The 15,654-nt window shown below is 43.9% G+C and overlaps 1 protein-coding gene across 10 annotated transcripts in view; it reads right to left on the bottom strand.

Annotated features, from left to right (window-relative positions):
- Positions 1-7,340: 7,340 nt before the first annotated feature.
- The window catches only part of TRIM67 (tripartite motif containing 67), a 34,784-nt gene continuing 26,470 nt past the window's right edge, over positions 7,341-15,654 (bottom strand). For 7 of the 10 annotated variants that reach the window (XM_074578245.1, XM_074578247.1, XM_074578248.1 and 4 more), the window contains 3 exons: positions 15,313-15,616; positions 9,246-9,408; positions 7,341-7,728 (listed from right to left, as the gene is read on the bottom strand). In XM_074578245.1, the coding sequence (XP_074434346.1) occupies positions 7,663-7,728; positions 9,246-9,408; positions 15,313-15,616 (533 nt within the window). In that variant the 3' untranslated portion in view covers positions 7,341-7,662. The remainder of the gene's footprint in view (positions 7,729-9,245; positions 9,409-15,312; positions 15,617-15,654) is intronic. The other 3 variants (XM_074578251.1, XM_074578254.1, XM_074578253.1) reach the window with 1 other exon arrangement.

Raw genomic sequence — 15,654 nt, 5'->3', positions numbered from 1 at the left:
TGGGGCAAAAAAAAAAATAAAAATAAAAGCTTATTCAAAATTTTGCGTTTTCTCACTCATTTAACATTGGTGCGTATGCATTATGAATGGTTTCTGTTATATGGTGAGAGGTTGCCTTTTTGTATCAAATCCCTGAACTGCTTTGAGCTGGCCATGCTACATCCTTGTGCGGTGCTGTTCTCAGTTAAACATGGTACCTTCAGTCCTGTATTTGTTACTAGACGCACTAACAAAAATGGTAACAACCAACATTTGGCAAAGAAAACTGTTGAGAACCTGCTACACACCTAGTGTTTCTCTGGGCTGGCACATGTTACTAATTACCAGAGTATGTAGGTGTATGTTCAGCAGCAAGCTGTGTTGCTTTTGGAGCGTGTGCTGATACAGGAAAGCCAGTGTTGACTGAGTAACTGATTGGCGATGGGCAAGGGAGAGCAGGGACCGTCTTATTTTGCCCTCTAACCTGCAGTCGAATAGAGGAATGAGGGATAAGGGAAGAATGCAAGGATTTCTCGTCTGCTCTCTTTCGTGTGCCTTTTCCCGTGACAGTTAGCTTTACTCCCCTTTCCCCATATGCTAAACCCGTTGTGATTATCCTTCCTCCCAGTCAAACCCATTGCAGTGAAGGAGTTGACACCAAGTTGTTGTCTCTGGCAGGGGAAAAAAAAATAAATAAGGCCATGATGGATGGTGTCTCCATGCTCTTGTCTGTACTTAACTCCTGATTGTTTTGGCCGGGTTTCTGTTTCTTACCCTGGCACCGCTGTTAGTGTGTTGTCATGCTTTATTCTGCTTTCTTAACAGATGCTTAGGAAGGTCGCATAGCTTCGATGAGTGCCTTTTTGCGGGGGCTGAGTGCTGCCCCTGTAGCATTGCTCGGTCCCTCACGAGACATCTGCTTGATAGAGGTGTGCGGCTCCAAGATGTTATGTCATTTCAAACCATCTGTCGTGGTTTGGGCATCCTCAAACCAGGACACCATCTTACATAGTTTTGTGTTTCCTGCCCAGACAAGCTTTCCGCCTGCCCAGTCTGACTTTTACGCTTACTTGAAGGCCTCTCCAATGACCCTACTGGTGTCACAGTTGTTTCTGGGCTCTGCTTTCTCCAGTGTCAAAAATTTCTGGAGCCTGGGAAATCGCCAAACGTGCCTAAGGTGACTTGGAGCTAAATGACACATGCCCAGGTCCTCTATAACCAACATGAGCCAGAGCTAACGGAGTGGTGCTGAGAAAGAGGGGTGTTTCATGCCGCCGAATCCAGGGTATGCCTGAAGTTGAGGCACGGGTGGTTGCTCTGAGGGAGGACTCTGCTTTCTCCAGCTACCGGATTGTTCTTGACTGTGGTAACAAAGCAGGTATCAGCAGTTAGAGTTAGGTGTGCATCCTGCGCGAGCGCCTCATCTACGTTATGATGTAATATTTTCAATAATAAATAGGATACTGATGCGGAATTTGTTGGCAATGTTTTAAGAATTTATTTAGAAACTGTAAAACAGCATAAACTCATATGTGAGGTTTTCCAAAAGGGTAATAATAATAATACACAAAGTTTTAGTCAGACCAAAAGACAAAACGCAGTTTGTTTCCAATTCAAAAAATACAAACGTTTGCTACAGGTACAAAATTATAAAAAGTTTCTATTTTCCTCTTGATCTGGTGATAGACACATACAGCAGAGATGTATATTTCACCAGCTCCAAATTTATATAAGCTATGGGAAATGACGATAAAGAAAAAAATGTCGAGGTTAAGAAGAAAACACAAAAACAACTCGTCTTTCATTTAACCAGAAGTGAACACTGTTATCTTATTCCTTTGCGCATTTTTGGTTGCCAACATTTAAGTTAGTGTTATTCATGCTTCATATAACAATCAGAAATAACAGCAGGTTTACCTCATGCATTTATTTTTAATACTCATCACATAATGTCTTCTCACCATGCCACCTAGAAAGGTTAGTGTTTTTATTGACAACATTTAAGGGAGGTGGAGGATGAAGGAATGCAATCATGATCCAGGAACGTTTCTATCTACTGCTCCACAAGAAAATGTTAGAAATCCTCCTAATTCGTATAAAAAAATAAATAAATGAATTAATTCTGCTTGGATCCGTTTGCAATAACAAATGTAACAAAGGGTCGCTTAACAGAAGGGGAAAAGGCTGCTGAGTGCTTCTGTCAGTAAAACGCACGTCTGTCTCCTGTATTGTGCAAAGCTGCAGGAGCCCCGCACATCTCGTCTCTGTGGCTGCATATGGGCTGCTGCACCTAAGAAGACCAAGTGCGTCTTATTTGCGATGGGTTTGTGCTTCAGGCTGCCGCTCCAGCCGGTTGCGTGTGTGTGCAGCACTCACTAGTGCTGGGCAGAGGAATCGCCAAAAATGTTGTCAGTAAAAACTCAGCTCACTTTAAAAAAAAAAAAAAAAAAAGAGACTCTCCATCTTTGTTTGGTAATTTTCAGTGACAAGTGCCCTTTACATTTGCGATGTGTTTGATTTGTCACCACAACCTGTTGAAGGACTTCCCTGATGGGGACTCTCTCCTGAAGGACTAGTTGATCTAGCCAAGATGCTCGGGGTTTTCATATTATCTTTCCTGGTTCGAAGTTGAATTCTTGACTTTGCCATTTAAGCAGAATGCCGCAAAACTGGGAAGGCCTGAGACTGGGTCAAACAACTCTCTTTCCTCATCTTTCTGTTTGTGAGCAAAGGATGTACTAGGTGGCACCAGCAAGTTGGTACTTCGCATCCTTTCTCACAGGAATGGGCAATCTGAATTGTGGTCCAAAAAATGCACCACCTCTTGTTGGCAGTTGCAAACACAGGGTTTTTCATATGGTGGTAGTGGCAGTTTAGCCTTGATCTCATCTCTCTCCCTTACCTTCTTTAAGACATATAATGATGCTAGAAAAAAGAAAAAAAAATCTGCATCTCACATTTCTTCTTGCTCTATTACAACTTGGAAACTAGAGTATTGCGTGCTCTCTGCCATCTTTACTAACTACGCTTTGGGAAAAAAAAAACAAACAAAAAACAAACAAAAAACCCCCTTACACAGCACTAAGACAGAGCTCTATCACCAGCCAAGAACAAACTACAGCAATACACTATCATGGCATTATTTACAACATGATGGAACATTATGCATATAATAAATTACATTTAATACTTTTCCTCTTAAACTCTGGTATATGTAAGCTCATGCTTTTTTTGTTTTATTTATTTTGTTCAGTCCAATATATGTTTCTCTACATATCTTAACTGTATAGGCAAGTATGGGAGGTTACAATGCTGTTTGCCTGTCTTTTCTATGTGGTCAAAAGCCAAATTGCTTTCCAAATTCATGGTACATCACATTATGCCACTGTCCTCACTGACACTTATTTCACAGTGCGTACCTTTCCACAGCAGAAGTAGTAAGGGATTGGCAACCAGGCCTGTGCTCATATTGATGTTTAGTCTTAGTAAGAGGTCTTGTGAGTTCTTTTTGAGTTGAGGGGGGAAAAAGGGAGTGGAAATTGTGTAGCATTGAACGCCTTGGGAAGTCTGACAGTGCTCCTGATGGCACACTTCTGTTTGCTCCCACTAAGCTTAACCGGGAAATTTACGGAGGAAAGAGCCAGGAAGAAGGTTCACAAAGGATAAGGTTGGGGGGTCAAGAGTCCCTTGTTGCTCTGCAGGGCAAAGTTTGCCTGCTGTATTTATTTAGCAGCTGTGCAGATGTTTCAAATTGGTGTATGCAGAAGTGAAGCTTCCTTATGTTTATTAGAGGATAGACTGGGGGTTTTTTAAACGTTAAGTCAATTTATAGCTACCTCGTGTGGACTCTGCGCCATAGGGGATGAGATTAATCCCAGTGCAAAAGGCTTTGCTCTCCTACTTCGAAGGAACAGCCTGGCCGCTAGGAGCAGAAAAGTCCCATGAAAGGCAGCTCTGTGCAGGTCCAGGTACCAGGGGAGCTTGGAGTACCAGAGAGCTGCACCAGTACACTAAGGAATCAAAGGAAGCAAGAGACATCTGAAGTGGTCCCCTTTGGTATCCATGCTACTCTTCGGCTCCCTGGGCAGTCAGCAACACAGTTTCTGCAAGGACCAAACAACTAAAGGCTGGCTCCCTCCTAAAAAAGGGATTTGGAGGAAACAAAAAACAGCATAAGAGATGCTGTAGGTGAAGAACATGTGAACTGCTGGGTTTATAACGAGACAGACGTCGGGGGAGTTACCTGCAGAGAAACAAACTACCTCCAACCCAAGCAGAGGGGTGGAAGTGCCCCACTTCTCCCCACCTGATGCTGTTCTCCAAAGCGAAAATTGTGCTCTGCCTATGTTCAGATGGCTACTGCCATCTAGATGCTCTGCATAAACACTCACATGTGGAGTCAGTAGTTTCCTAGCATAATTCTAACTACTTCAGCATTATTTCTGTTAACCAAACCACCAAACTGTATGCAGCTGAAGCCATGAGACAATCTGTTGGGGTAACTTGGTTTATTGCTATGGGCCGCGCCAAGTCCAAGTCATTGAACGTGTACACAACTAAGACATACACCCACTTTGTTTAGGTTCAGACCTAGGCTAAATTAGTCTAACGTAAGATACCTACTTCTAACTGTATTCCTTTTATTTTATTTGCATTTCCGCAGAGTTAAAAGGAGAACGTAATGGTAGCTACTCTGTACCCTACTTCTATGAATGTTAGAATGTGTAGAGGATAACAAATGAGCTTCTCTACAGCTCTGAAGCATGTCGCTACCTACTGTCCATATTTCCATTAGAAATTAGTAACCTGTATCACTCACTGCCTTCTCCCCAAGGTATAACACACCAGGAACAGATACCAAAGCAACTATGAAAACCAAAACCCATTCAGAATTAATTTTAAACATCTGGCAATGGTTGAAGATTGGAAAGATGTAAATTCATTTGAGTTTCCTTCACAGAAGTTGGGAGTAAAGACAAAGGTTCAGTCCCAAAACAAACAACGTCCTTTTGTTTTCAATAGGAAAAGTGAAAGTGGAGTGCCTTCTCTATTAAAATTATCACGGGATGTTTCCCATTATAAAAAACTATGTGCAACTTATGTACAGTATTCCCATACACTGCTCTGACCGGCAATACTCGAAGCCAATGCTATGATTACAACTGTCAGGTTCGTAGAAGACAACTTTACAATGAGCACGCTCAAGAGGAAATTTGGGGTCTGGTAGCATTCTAGCTGAGGTAGGTTAAAACAGACCCACTAATTAGAAAATCCTGCACAAGTTCATATGGTATTAAATGAAACAAAAAAAATTATAACACAGTTGGTCTCTGCTATTCTTTAAGAAATCAAAATCAGCGTAGCATGGTTATTGCAATGTCTACAAGTTTACTAATACAATCCATTCCAGACTTTGAAGAAAGTACTGTTGTTTTCCCACTTAAACGCTTATGTTATTTTTTTCCCATTGTTGGTTTTGTTTCCTGTTTCAGTTTTGACATCGCTGAAGGTGCGCGGCTGTTCTGCGGGAGAGGTGGACTACAGGGTGCTTGGTTGGTTACAGGCGGCGCGACGGCGGACTGCTTTTCGTCTGTGCAATAGCCCAGGACTGTGTTGTTCTGGGCTGCCTCCCCTTCCCCAACAGCGGCTGCCAGGCGGGATGACCCCAGGGAGGATCCTGGCCGCTCGGCTGCAGGGAACCCCTGCCGCTGCTCAGCACTACCTGGGTGATGTAGCTCTGGCCAGAGAGCAGAAGCGGACCTGTAGCAGGATGCTTGGGGGCCGGCAGGCTGCCCGAAGGCAGGCCTGGGCTCTTTGTCCTGTGGCTGTGGTTCAACACAAGGCAGTAAGCTGGATTTTGGTCAGAATATCTGTTTTCAGGCTTTATAATTACATGTCTGATTGATTGATAACAATGTGTGTGTGCATATACGCACACTTGGAGAGGAGAATTTGTATAAGCAGCAGGATTTAAAAACAGGAAATGGTACATAGATGGGATTTAAGAGCTTATGCTTTTCTTATTTGATAGCACCACGCTTAGGTAGACAGAGTCTGAGATGCCAAGGGCTCACACAGTCTGCAGCATCTTGTCCTTACACATCGCCGCTATACACACACACACACACACGCACACAGACACACACACACTTGCATATGTCAACTGCATTCAGAGGAAATGAAATGCACACACGACAGTGCCACGGCTTTGGGAAAAGTTCCATGTCAGTCAGACTCCAGTTGTTGTGGGCAGCACCTGAAACGGCTGCTTATTTTCATGGGAGATGCCAGACACAGGTAATTCTTGCAAAAGACTTATAGAATCATAGAATGGTTTGGGTTGGAAGGAACCTTAAAGACCATCTAGTTCCAACCCCCCTGCCCTGGGCAGGGACACCTCCCACTAGACCAGGCTGCTCAAAGCCCCATCCAGCCTGGCCTTGAACACTTCCAGGGATGGGGCACCCACAGCTTCCCTGGGCAACCTGTTCCAGTGCCTCACCACCCTCACAGTGAAAAATTTCTTCTTGATATCTAATCTAAACCTACCCTATTCCAGTTTTATGTCCCAATCCAGAAAAAGTCTTAGGGATGTATTTCACATTAATGCTATGAATGTCTCTGGCTCAAGTGCTTCATTAGGATCAAGACATTAATTAGCTCACACTAATCTAATGGACAATTAAGGCTCTGATCTCAAAGCTACATTGGAACTACAGCTGCCCAGGGCTTATCAGGATCAAGGTTGGAAAGCAGCATTTCTCTACATGGGATACTTTGCATGTGCCATATTTAAATAAATCTCTTATCAGTTCAATTCAAAGGGATCTCCCCTGCACCGTTTTCCAAGACTTGTGCTGATAACCACAATCAGATCTTCTGTATGGTAGTCTCCACAATCACACCAAAATAACACACTAAAATGTATCGAGGATATTTTTCTCTCAACTTTTCTTATCTGAATTCTGCATGTATGATGGTGTTAGCTAAAATGAGCGCAACTATTACATGGCAGTGTTTGGAAACCGATCTTATTCTCTTTGAAGATAATGAGATAAGTTCTGCCACTGAATCCTAGGGGAACGTGATCCCATAGCTTACTGCAGTATAGAGCCAGAAGGAACAATTACAATGGCCATTTGAGCCGCTGTATGTAACGGGCAACCAGGAATTCTCGAGCACACAGCCTCCGCTTCAGCTGTCGAAACATATGCTCTCTTGATTTAAGGACTTCAGGTGGCAAGGGAATCCAATTCACCTACTGGTAAGTTACTCCAACAGCCGTTGTCCCTCAGTCTTAGTCTTACCCATTTTTTCCAGCATCCCTAATATCTTTTAAGCACAAATCTAGCCATGAGAGAGAAAATACACTCATTTAACCTTTTGCTTTATAAATGTGTTTGTGTGTGTGTGTGCATATGTGAGTAGATATGTATTTAATGCCGTGTGGATATGTTCAGGTGCCCATCTGCAATCGAGTGCCAGTTCCATGGGTGTGCTTGCTATGGCTGTTAAATTAAAAATGGAGTGGGCTAGCTGGAACCAGCGGATTATTCGGTGAGCAACATGCTGTACAATGTTTTAAGTCAGGGAAGAGAATGCTTTTTCGCTGACTTACTGAAAAGTGCCAAATCACACTGAGAAAGCTTACAGAATCCAGCACAGCATCGAGCAGGGGCTTCATCAGTTGTTGGGCAACTTGGGCTGTTTTACACATTGTGGCACCTCCAGTCCCGTGTGCAAGGTCACCTGCACAAAGAAGAAATAACATGTAGATTCAAAACTGGGACATCCTCAGCAGAAAGCATTTGTGAAGACCAAGAGCAAGTAAACGACAGGGGAAGGGCTGTGGGACTATCAGGTCCAGGTTTCAGTCATCAAGTACATTAATGGAGATTACATTCAGCCCCTGAAATAAACAAGTCTCCTTCCCTCCTGCACACCTTGGGATCTAGAAGCCAGGTGTCCATATCTCTTCCCAAATACAGCCACCACTTGTAGGTCTCCAGCAGCGCTGCTTGCTAGACACAAGATGGATGGTGTCTTTGCGTGAGGGCCCCTGAGTACTTCAGGACAGGCATCATGCAGTGGAGCCCACGTACTAAATATAAGAAAATCCTTTTATCTTTGCTGTCCTGGCAAGAGACAGCACAGGACATTTCAGTGGTGTTTGTATAACCTGACATCTCTACAAGGTCAAGGTTCCCACACAGACGTACCAGAGCACCATTCAACAGCAAACCCAAGCTTAGTCTCAGAGTTTCCCCCTGCCCCCTTGTCGGCCACGCTCTGTCTTAACTCAGTTGTAGTAAGAAATGTAAGCCAGGTCCTTAAAGGGTGCAGGCACCTAAAATGGAAGGTAGGTGGTGAGTAAAAATCTGTGTTGAATATAGCGGTGAGGTGCCCAGAGAAGTGCCCGTGTCTTCCGTGTTGGTGCATCAAACGCAATGAAGCTATGAAACCTTCTTGGAAGATTTGGATGCCACCAGTAACAAATACTAAACGTTCATGTACTAATAAAGCCATGCAAGGTTTCTGGTTTCAGTCTGGGTGTTTCAAATGGTGAATGTTCCACCCTGGCTGCATTGGTCCTGCCTGACCTAAGCTGACCTCCTTCAGTCCTCAGGCTTACGCATGTTTCCATAGGTTCTCCCTTACGCTATGTCCTGTTTCTAGCCATATGCAGTAGTCCTGAAGTAAAAATGCTTTATATTTAAAGAGGGTTCCTCCAAGAGGAGATCCTCTTGAGAACAGAGAGCAATCTCCAAAATTCAGAAACAGCAGGAACGATGTTCTGACTGGGTCTTCTCTGTTGCACTAATTCTCTGACCTACGTTGTCTTTGCTCTCTTCGCCACTGTGCTCCTCACATTTCTGCCTCTTGCCAATATTAATAATCTCCAAACATAAGATCTAAGAGGAATTAGGATACTCGAGCTTTTTAGTCAAACTGGCAGAGGAAGCTGCTTACCAGCGCTGCTTTCCAAGTGGAGCGTTGCAGAAAAATAAGTGTAGGAATTAGTGTGTGGAGGTACTTGTACTTATTTTTACAGCATTACTCCTCACATCTGTGAGGCAAGGCAGAAGATCAAATGAAGTTTTCCAAAAAATAGTGTTAGTAGCCTAGGTGTCAATCTGAGAAGGAAAGAGCCCTTATCCATACTGCCTACCTACAGATGACGTTACCAGCCCCAGCAGCAATGGCCGGTAACGTACATTCTCCTTTAGATGAGAAGGGTAAGTGGGACTGAACTGCAGAAGACTTACCTGGACGTTTCGATTGAGGCTCAATGCAGGCATGAAGACACCCTCGACGTTTTCAAACGCTGGAGGCCCTTGCTGCTGCCCGTTTATGTAAAAGGTCAGGTTGTGCTTGTTCAGATCCAGGAGAACACCAACGGTGGCACCTTTAGAAACTCCTCCTTCAGTCCTAAGGTACAAAGGGACTACACTGTTGGTGAAGGCAAGAGCACTACACTGCCACTGCTCCCTCTGGCACAAAGCAGTCTTACTGAGCAAAGGGAGAGTGGAGCAGCACGGTGAAATGACTATCCCCGTGGCATCTGGCAATGACGGATCCACACCTTTATCTGAAGCCTATGTACCACATTCATGGGAGCTCAATGCGGGGGATCCTAAAGAGAAATGAGGTTCCTCCAACTGCAATCTAAGAGTTGAAAATGGGGTCCAGGGCTAACAGGTCCCCTCGGCTGATGAGGGATGGGGAGGTGAGCAGGTCAGGTCAGTACTGAGCGTGTGGGACAGGAGTCCTGGAAACACGGCTCCTCGGAGCATCCCTGCTATAGTGGAGTGATGCACAGCAGGGAATGAAAAAGCAGAAAGCTGGTTTCCTAGGTGTTCATTTCTAACCATTAGGCCTGCTAACAGCTCAAGACTCAGACTATACCAGTTCGAGTAGTCACCTTGGCATCCCCTAAGGGGACCCAGCTTTCCAGAGATCAGGGAGCCAGCAGAGGTAAAACAGGTACTGGTTTTGGGGAGGAAGGGAAGGTGGGATTGGTTAGGGATAAGCGTAGCTCCCTGACCAACAAGGTGCTCAGCTCTAGGACTGGGAGCTTTTTCAAGTGTGCAGACATGGTTATCAATACCAGTGATAATTGATTGTGTCAGGAGCAGCTGCTGAGAGCTACCACGGTTATCAGAGCTTGCCAGGACAGAGTCAGCCAGCCATTACACGCTTGAGCGATTTGACATTAATGCACTTTGATTTGAGGGTTAGTCAAACCCAGTACTGCTTTAAAGAGCACTGAGCAAAAAAATCTACTAGATATGCAGATTGGCCACAGGCGCTGCTACTCTGCTAAGATCATGGGGGCTCTGCGATGGATTTCCAGCCTGACACAATTTGTTCAGGGTAAATCAGATTTCAAATAATTTGCAGTAGGAAAGGAAGCAGCTGTCTTTTGTACCACGCACTCCCCTCAGGCACATAACATTCACAAGATTAATGCAATTTTAACATAAAATTTATCACAATAGGTAGGCAAAACATCAGAAAAAAAGCGGGGGGTGGGAGGATCAAAATACGATTAGGAAGAACATAGTGCAGGGTAAGAAATTTTCATTTTGTCCACTAGATGTCATAAACTGGTTTCCTTTGGACTAAATGTGGCACATGGCATTTCCTCTGAAGGTAAAGAGAGTTTTATCTGTGGCTTAATAGTATAGAATACTATTCTGACTTCTTCATTTAAAGCTCTTCAAACAATAACAGTATAGCTGAGAATCATGAACTGACCTCTCAGATGTGTTAGATTTCAAACTAAGAGTTTCATACAGTTCTCAGGTTCTTTCTATTTGCCTTCTGCTCCTATAGGCATTAATAGGCTTCTCTTTGAGGTCTTGCCCAAAACCATAAAGTAATTTATTTTCTAAGAAAAGTTAAGATGCTTACCTAGCCGCACTATCTCAGAAACTAGACTGTTTTTATTAAAAGCACTCAATCATAAAACTCATGATGTGATTGTAGGAAGCAACAGTACTATGATCTAGAGGTATTTACAAATAGATTACATTATTTGTTTTCTCTGTTTAGGAACAGCTTTAATTGTAGGGCACCATGGTTTATATCCTGCAGTGTTTTAAAATAGATTTTATGATGTCCTTTGAAATGACATTGATTCTCTTAGGAAAACAGAAACAGCAACTTTGCCTTTTTGAGATTATTCTGCTCTTTCCTATATGATAAGCTAATTTGCTTCTTGTGGGCTAATTAGCTGTGTGCTGCACAGTGACATTGAGTGACTCCTCTGCAGCCCCTGGGGACAGCCCAGCCGAAGCGGAGACGGATGCTGCTTGCAGAGCCCAGCAGAGGCGAGTGCAGGACCCAGCTGCGGCGTCTCCAGAGCAGAGGGATGGGGACCCTCTCCCTTCCTCGCTGCCCCACGTCTTGCGGGACTTCAGCAGGTAAATTGCCCCATTCCTTGGCTACCACCTCCCCACAGTGGGCAACCAGCTCTGGCAGGATGAAGCCAGGGCAAAGGCAAGCAGCGGACAATTTAGCGTGCTGCTGCCAGGGAGGCTGGGCTTCTTCTGAGGCTGAGCACCTGCTCTTCCCAAGCATCCCATGATTTCCTTCGGAACCGCACTTTGAGGAATCCAGTGCTTTTTGGACTACTGTCATGGTCACTTCCTTTAGGAGGAGAGGTGGGAGAGTCAAAGTTTCATGAGCAAACTTATGCAAGGTATTTCCTCACTCTTCTGTACATCATTTAGACAGTATTACAGGATAATTTTTCTAATAAAAGCTTTAGTTGCAATAAAAAAAGCCAGATAGCTCAAGAGACTCAAACTGATTTTCCTTTCTCCTGCTACACTTCTGCAGCAGCTTGTAAAAGAGCTGTTGCTTTACTGTAATGCGTTTTCTAAACTACTTAATGACAGTTATACCAAAGGCCTGTAATAATCTGCAGGCCACGTAAAAGGAAAATACAACTGTTTTTTACAATACTTTTTCAGTGTATACTTAGCATTCACTAAATGATAATCCATTTTTGAAGATATGCACCACTCTCTCACTATTTCAAGTAAATCCCAGTCTTCACACCTCTTTTCTCACAGTCCTGAACATTTTAATTTTCTGGGTGCAATCATAATTCCCGAGTGTGGAATTGCTGTGCAGAGGCCCGGAAGATCAGAGTACAGATAGGAGAATTTGGCTACCATGAAAAATGCCATTGCTTGTGGCAGCGGAGGCTGTTATTCTAAGATGCTTTCAGCAGCAGCTTGGACGATGTGCAGAATAGGACTGCATGGATTGGCTTGAGGAATTAAGAAGAGCAGCAAGTTTCACTATTATTGAAAAATAAAGCTTGACAATTTATGACCACTTTGATAAACTGAACAATTAGTTTAACTCTCTTAACAGTATTTAAATCATGGGGTTTACAGTAAGTTAACAACTTTACCATGTCTATTGTCAAGGACAGTATTTTACAGACAATTATAACATTTTTGTGCGATGAAAACCTGGTCTTGAGATCTCTGGGGTTAGTGAAGAGACTCTCCTGATTGCAGGGGGCTTTAAGTCTACACTGCAAATTCTCTAGATTTTGACTTCCCGCTATCTTTCAGTACAAAATATTGCAGTGCGATTTCTGTCTCTTTCTTTACATAACCATGTGGATGCTAGAGTATCGCCTATAGCACCAGGTACTCCTGCTCTTGGAAACTTTGCCAAGGAACAGATCTATTGCAATGAATGCCTCTTAGCAATGAGCGTGTAACATCTCTCCTGTGAACTGATTATTTCCAGGAACAATGAGCTGAAAGGTATCTCCCAAAGCTACATCCCTACCCTAAAGTGTCTTCTTGACCAATGTTTGTTCCACCTATTGTCAAAGGTCCCCTCTGTTTTTGATAGCATGAGAGTCTTCTCTTCATGCCTCTTATTCCAGCATTACAGAAGTCATGCTAGTTTTTAAGGATGTAGACAGGTCCAATTTTGCATGTTGCAAGTGAAAAGAACAGGGAAGTACTCTAAACATGACAGGTCCCATGAACAGGTCTTTCAAGCTTCACCTCAGCTTATCCTTGAAGTTAGTAATTTATTTATTACCCTAATTTCTTCTCATGAAGATTAGGAAGGAATGAAATGATTACTAATACATAGCCTCCATCACAATAACATCTGAGAGGCTAAAAGCTGTCAACAAATTTCCTTTGGACTGCGACACTGTGCTATCATGCCCATGTCTCCAGTGGGGAAAAACAGCTAGGCAGCAATAACTGTTTCCACAAGACTATTACAGCTAATGAGTTAAAAAACTGACCTACTTGACTCTCATGGTTAAAAATATAATGCCTAGACCTAATTTCATTGAAGCGCATGTGATTTCATAAGACTACATGCCCTTCACGAGCATACTTTACTCGAACGGCTGTTCCACGGGTCTATCTGTGCCTTGGATGTGCCTGCAAAGCCTTTGTGCTTTATCTAGTAAAAACTGGGAAACTATCATCAACAGAAAGCACTTTGTTCTCCTATTGAAGAAGGATGATTGGAAATCCGATGTGTTTTCCATTGTGCTTCCCAGAAAGAAAGGTTTTGCTTCGCTCGTCTGTTGCTTGCCGGGAGGAGCATGCCGAGGACCCAATCCATAAAATAGGTTTCTGGGACAGTAGCACACGGAATGGGTTGCCAGCTTTTTTCCAGAAAACATAAGCTGTTTCACACAGCATTAACGTTAATACAGCTTAACATTACTTCCGCCCTAAATCGAATCGAGCTATTAAAGGAACAGATAACTTTTTGATATATTTATTATACTGATGTTATTTTACTCTACATTGACTTAGGACATCATTAAAGGCCTTGGGAGCCAATGAAAACGTTCCAATTGACTTCAGACAGCTTTGGATCCGGCTACAAGGTTCTTCCACCTGTCTGTAATGAACTGCAAAATCAAACCATGCTTCAAACAAAAATCCCAGCAATTGCACTATACTTACTTAAAACACAAGTATGCTTTAGAGTATAAATAACTGTTCAACTGGAGACATTACAACCAACTTTCAGATACAATGCATGTTGGCATGAAATTATCTCTTTAAGGAGATAATATTAGCATTTGAACATTTTAAAAATCACTGCAAGCCTTTCTTTTAATCATTTGGTATAACAGAAACAACAGCTGAGCTAGTGAGTGGGGAAGACCTGCTGGAACAGTCAGAAAACTAAATGGAAATCGATTCCCGCCCTGCCACAGACGTGCTGTGTATCCTTGGTCAGTCACTTTATTTGTACATCATTCCCCCACTGTGAGTTAGAGTATGAATACAAATATACCATTTTCCAAAATAAGCAAGGGACTTAGGATCCTGAATCACACTCTTCAGCTGAGATATTCTCAAAGGTCTCAGTTCCCATAGCACTCAGCTGACCTTCAGCTAGGGCCTGAGCCTCTCATGGGACACGGAGAGAGAGCAGTGCAGTTCTGCTCTGGTGGTACCCCAGGGACCTTCAAGCGAAGCTGACCTTGCGTAGCTCCCCTGAATCATGTCGAGGAAAACACAGCCAGCATTAGGCAGAGGCAGCTATCATGAGGGTTGAAAGCCATGCAGTCGCGTCAACACAACGCTGGCGCTGTGCTGATACACCTTGTCTCTGTGTCGTTCCACCCTGGAGGTAGCTTTAGTTAGAGCACACAGAGCCTCTAAGTGGTGGGAGAAAGAGGGGTTTGGTAAGGATGGCTCAGGGGCATTCCGAAATCCTCCTTTGTGTAAATTGGTTGTACTTGTTGAGACACTGTTCAAAGCTCTTCAGTACAATGGCTCAGTCGGATGGAAGCTGTCACTCAGCCCTCGCTGCCAAACAGCCCCTTGTGTCCAGATCTCGATAGGTGTGACCTACAGCATTACCTTTCATCAGCTTTCAGGACTGGAAATAAACACCTGCATTTTGAACAAGCCACCACCAGCGCTTTGCCTCATTATTGTGCAACCCTGCAGCCAAGACTCCTCCTAAGGAAGAGAATCAACCACCTTTCTCCCTGCCCTCCTCCAGCAATGAGAGAGAAATCCTGCATCCCAGGGCACTGCATTCCTGTCTGCTGATGCCACGGGTGGGCCGTGCAACGACAGGCTTAACTCACAGCAGAGGAGACTTAGGCTAGAAAAAAATGCCAACGGTGAGGATAACAAACACCAACACAGATTGCAAAGGTGCAGTCACTGCCACTGATGATTTTTAAGAAGGAATAAAAGAACTACATCTAGCTGGGAGGTGGGCTAGATGGCTTGCTGAGACCCCTTCCTCTGATGCAAAGCAGAAAAAAATGATCCGTAATGAGAAAAGCATGCAGGAGGCGCTTACCGATTGGTGTGAGAATTGCAATGCATGAACCAGCTGCGGTTGTTGTCAACATACATGGCCCACGCCTTGTCGTCCTTGCCGAGCATCATGTCCTTGACGACGTTAATCCTGGCAATGCCAAAGGCTGGATCCGGATGGTTGTCATACCGGTCCACATGCAGTTCCCAGTAATGCACGCCCTTGGAGAAGGCTGCTGTGCCAAGAACAACCCGGTCATCGTAGCTGTTGCAGGTGGCAGTCTGGTTGTCGTTCGACAGCACTATGTCTCTGTGAGCTGAGGAGGGGTCGAAGGTGAACCACGCCACTGTGGAAGGGGAAAAGGAAAGGCAGGATTATGGCAGA

This window comes from Larus michahellis, chromosome 3 (genome assembly GCF_964199755.1).
Source record: "Larus michahellis chromosome 3, bLarMic1.1, whole genome shotgun sequence".
Classification (NCBI taxonomy): domain Eukaryota; kingdom Metazoa; phylum Chordata; class Aves; order Charadriiformes; family Laridae; genus Larus; species Larus michahellis.
Note: the sequence above shows the minus strand (reverse complement) of the source record. Positions and strands in the feature narration are given on the sequence as shown.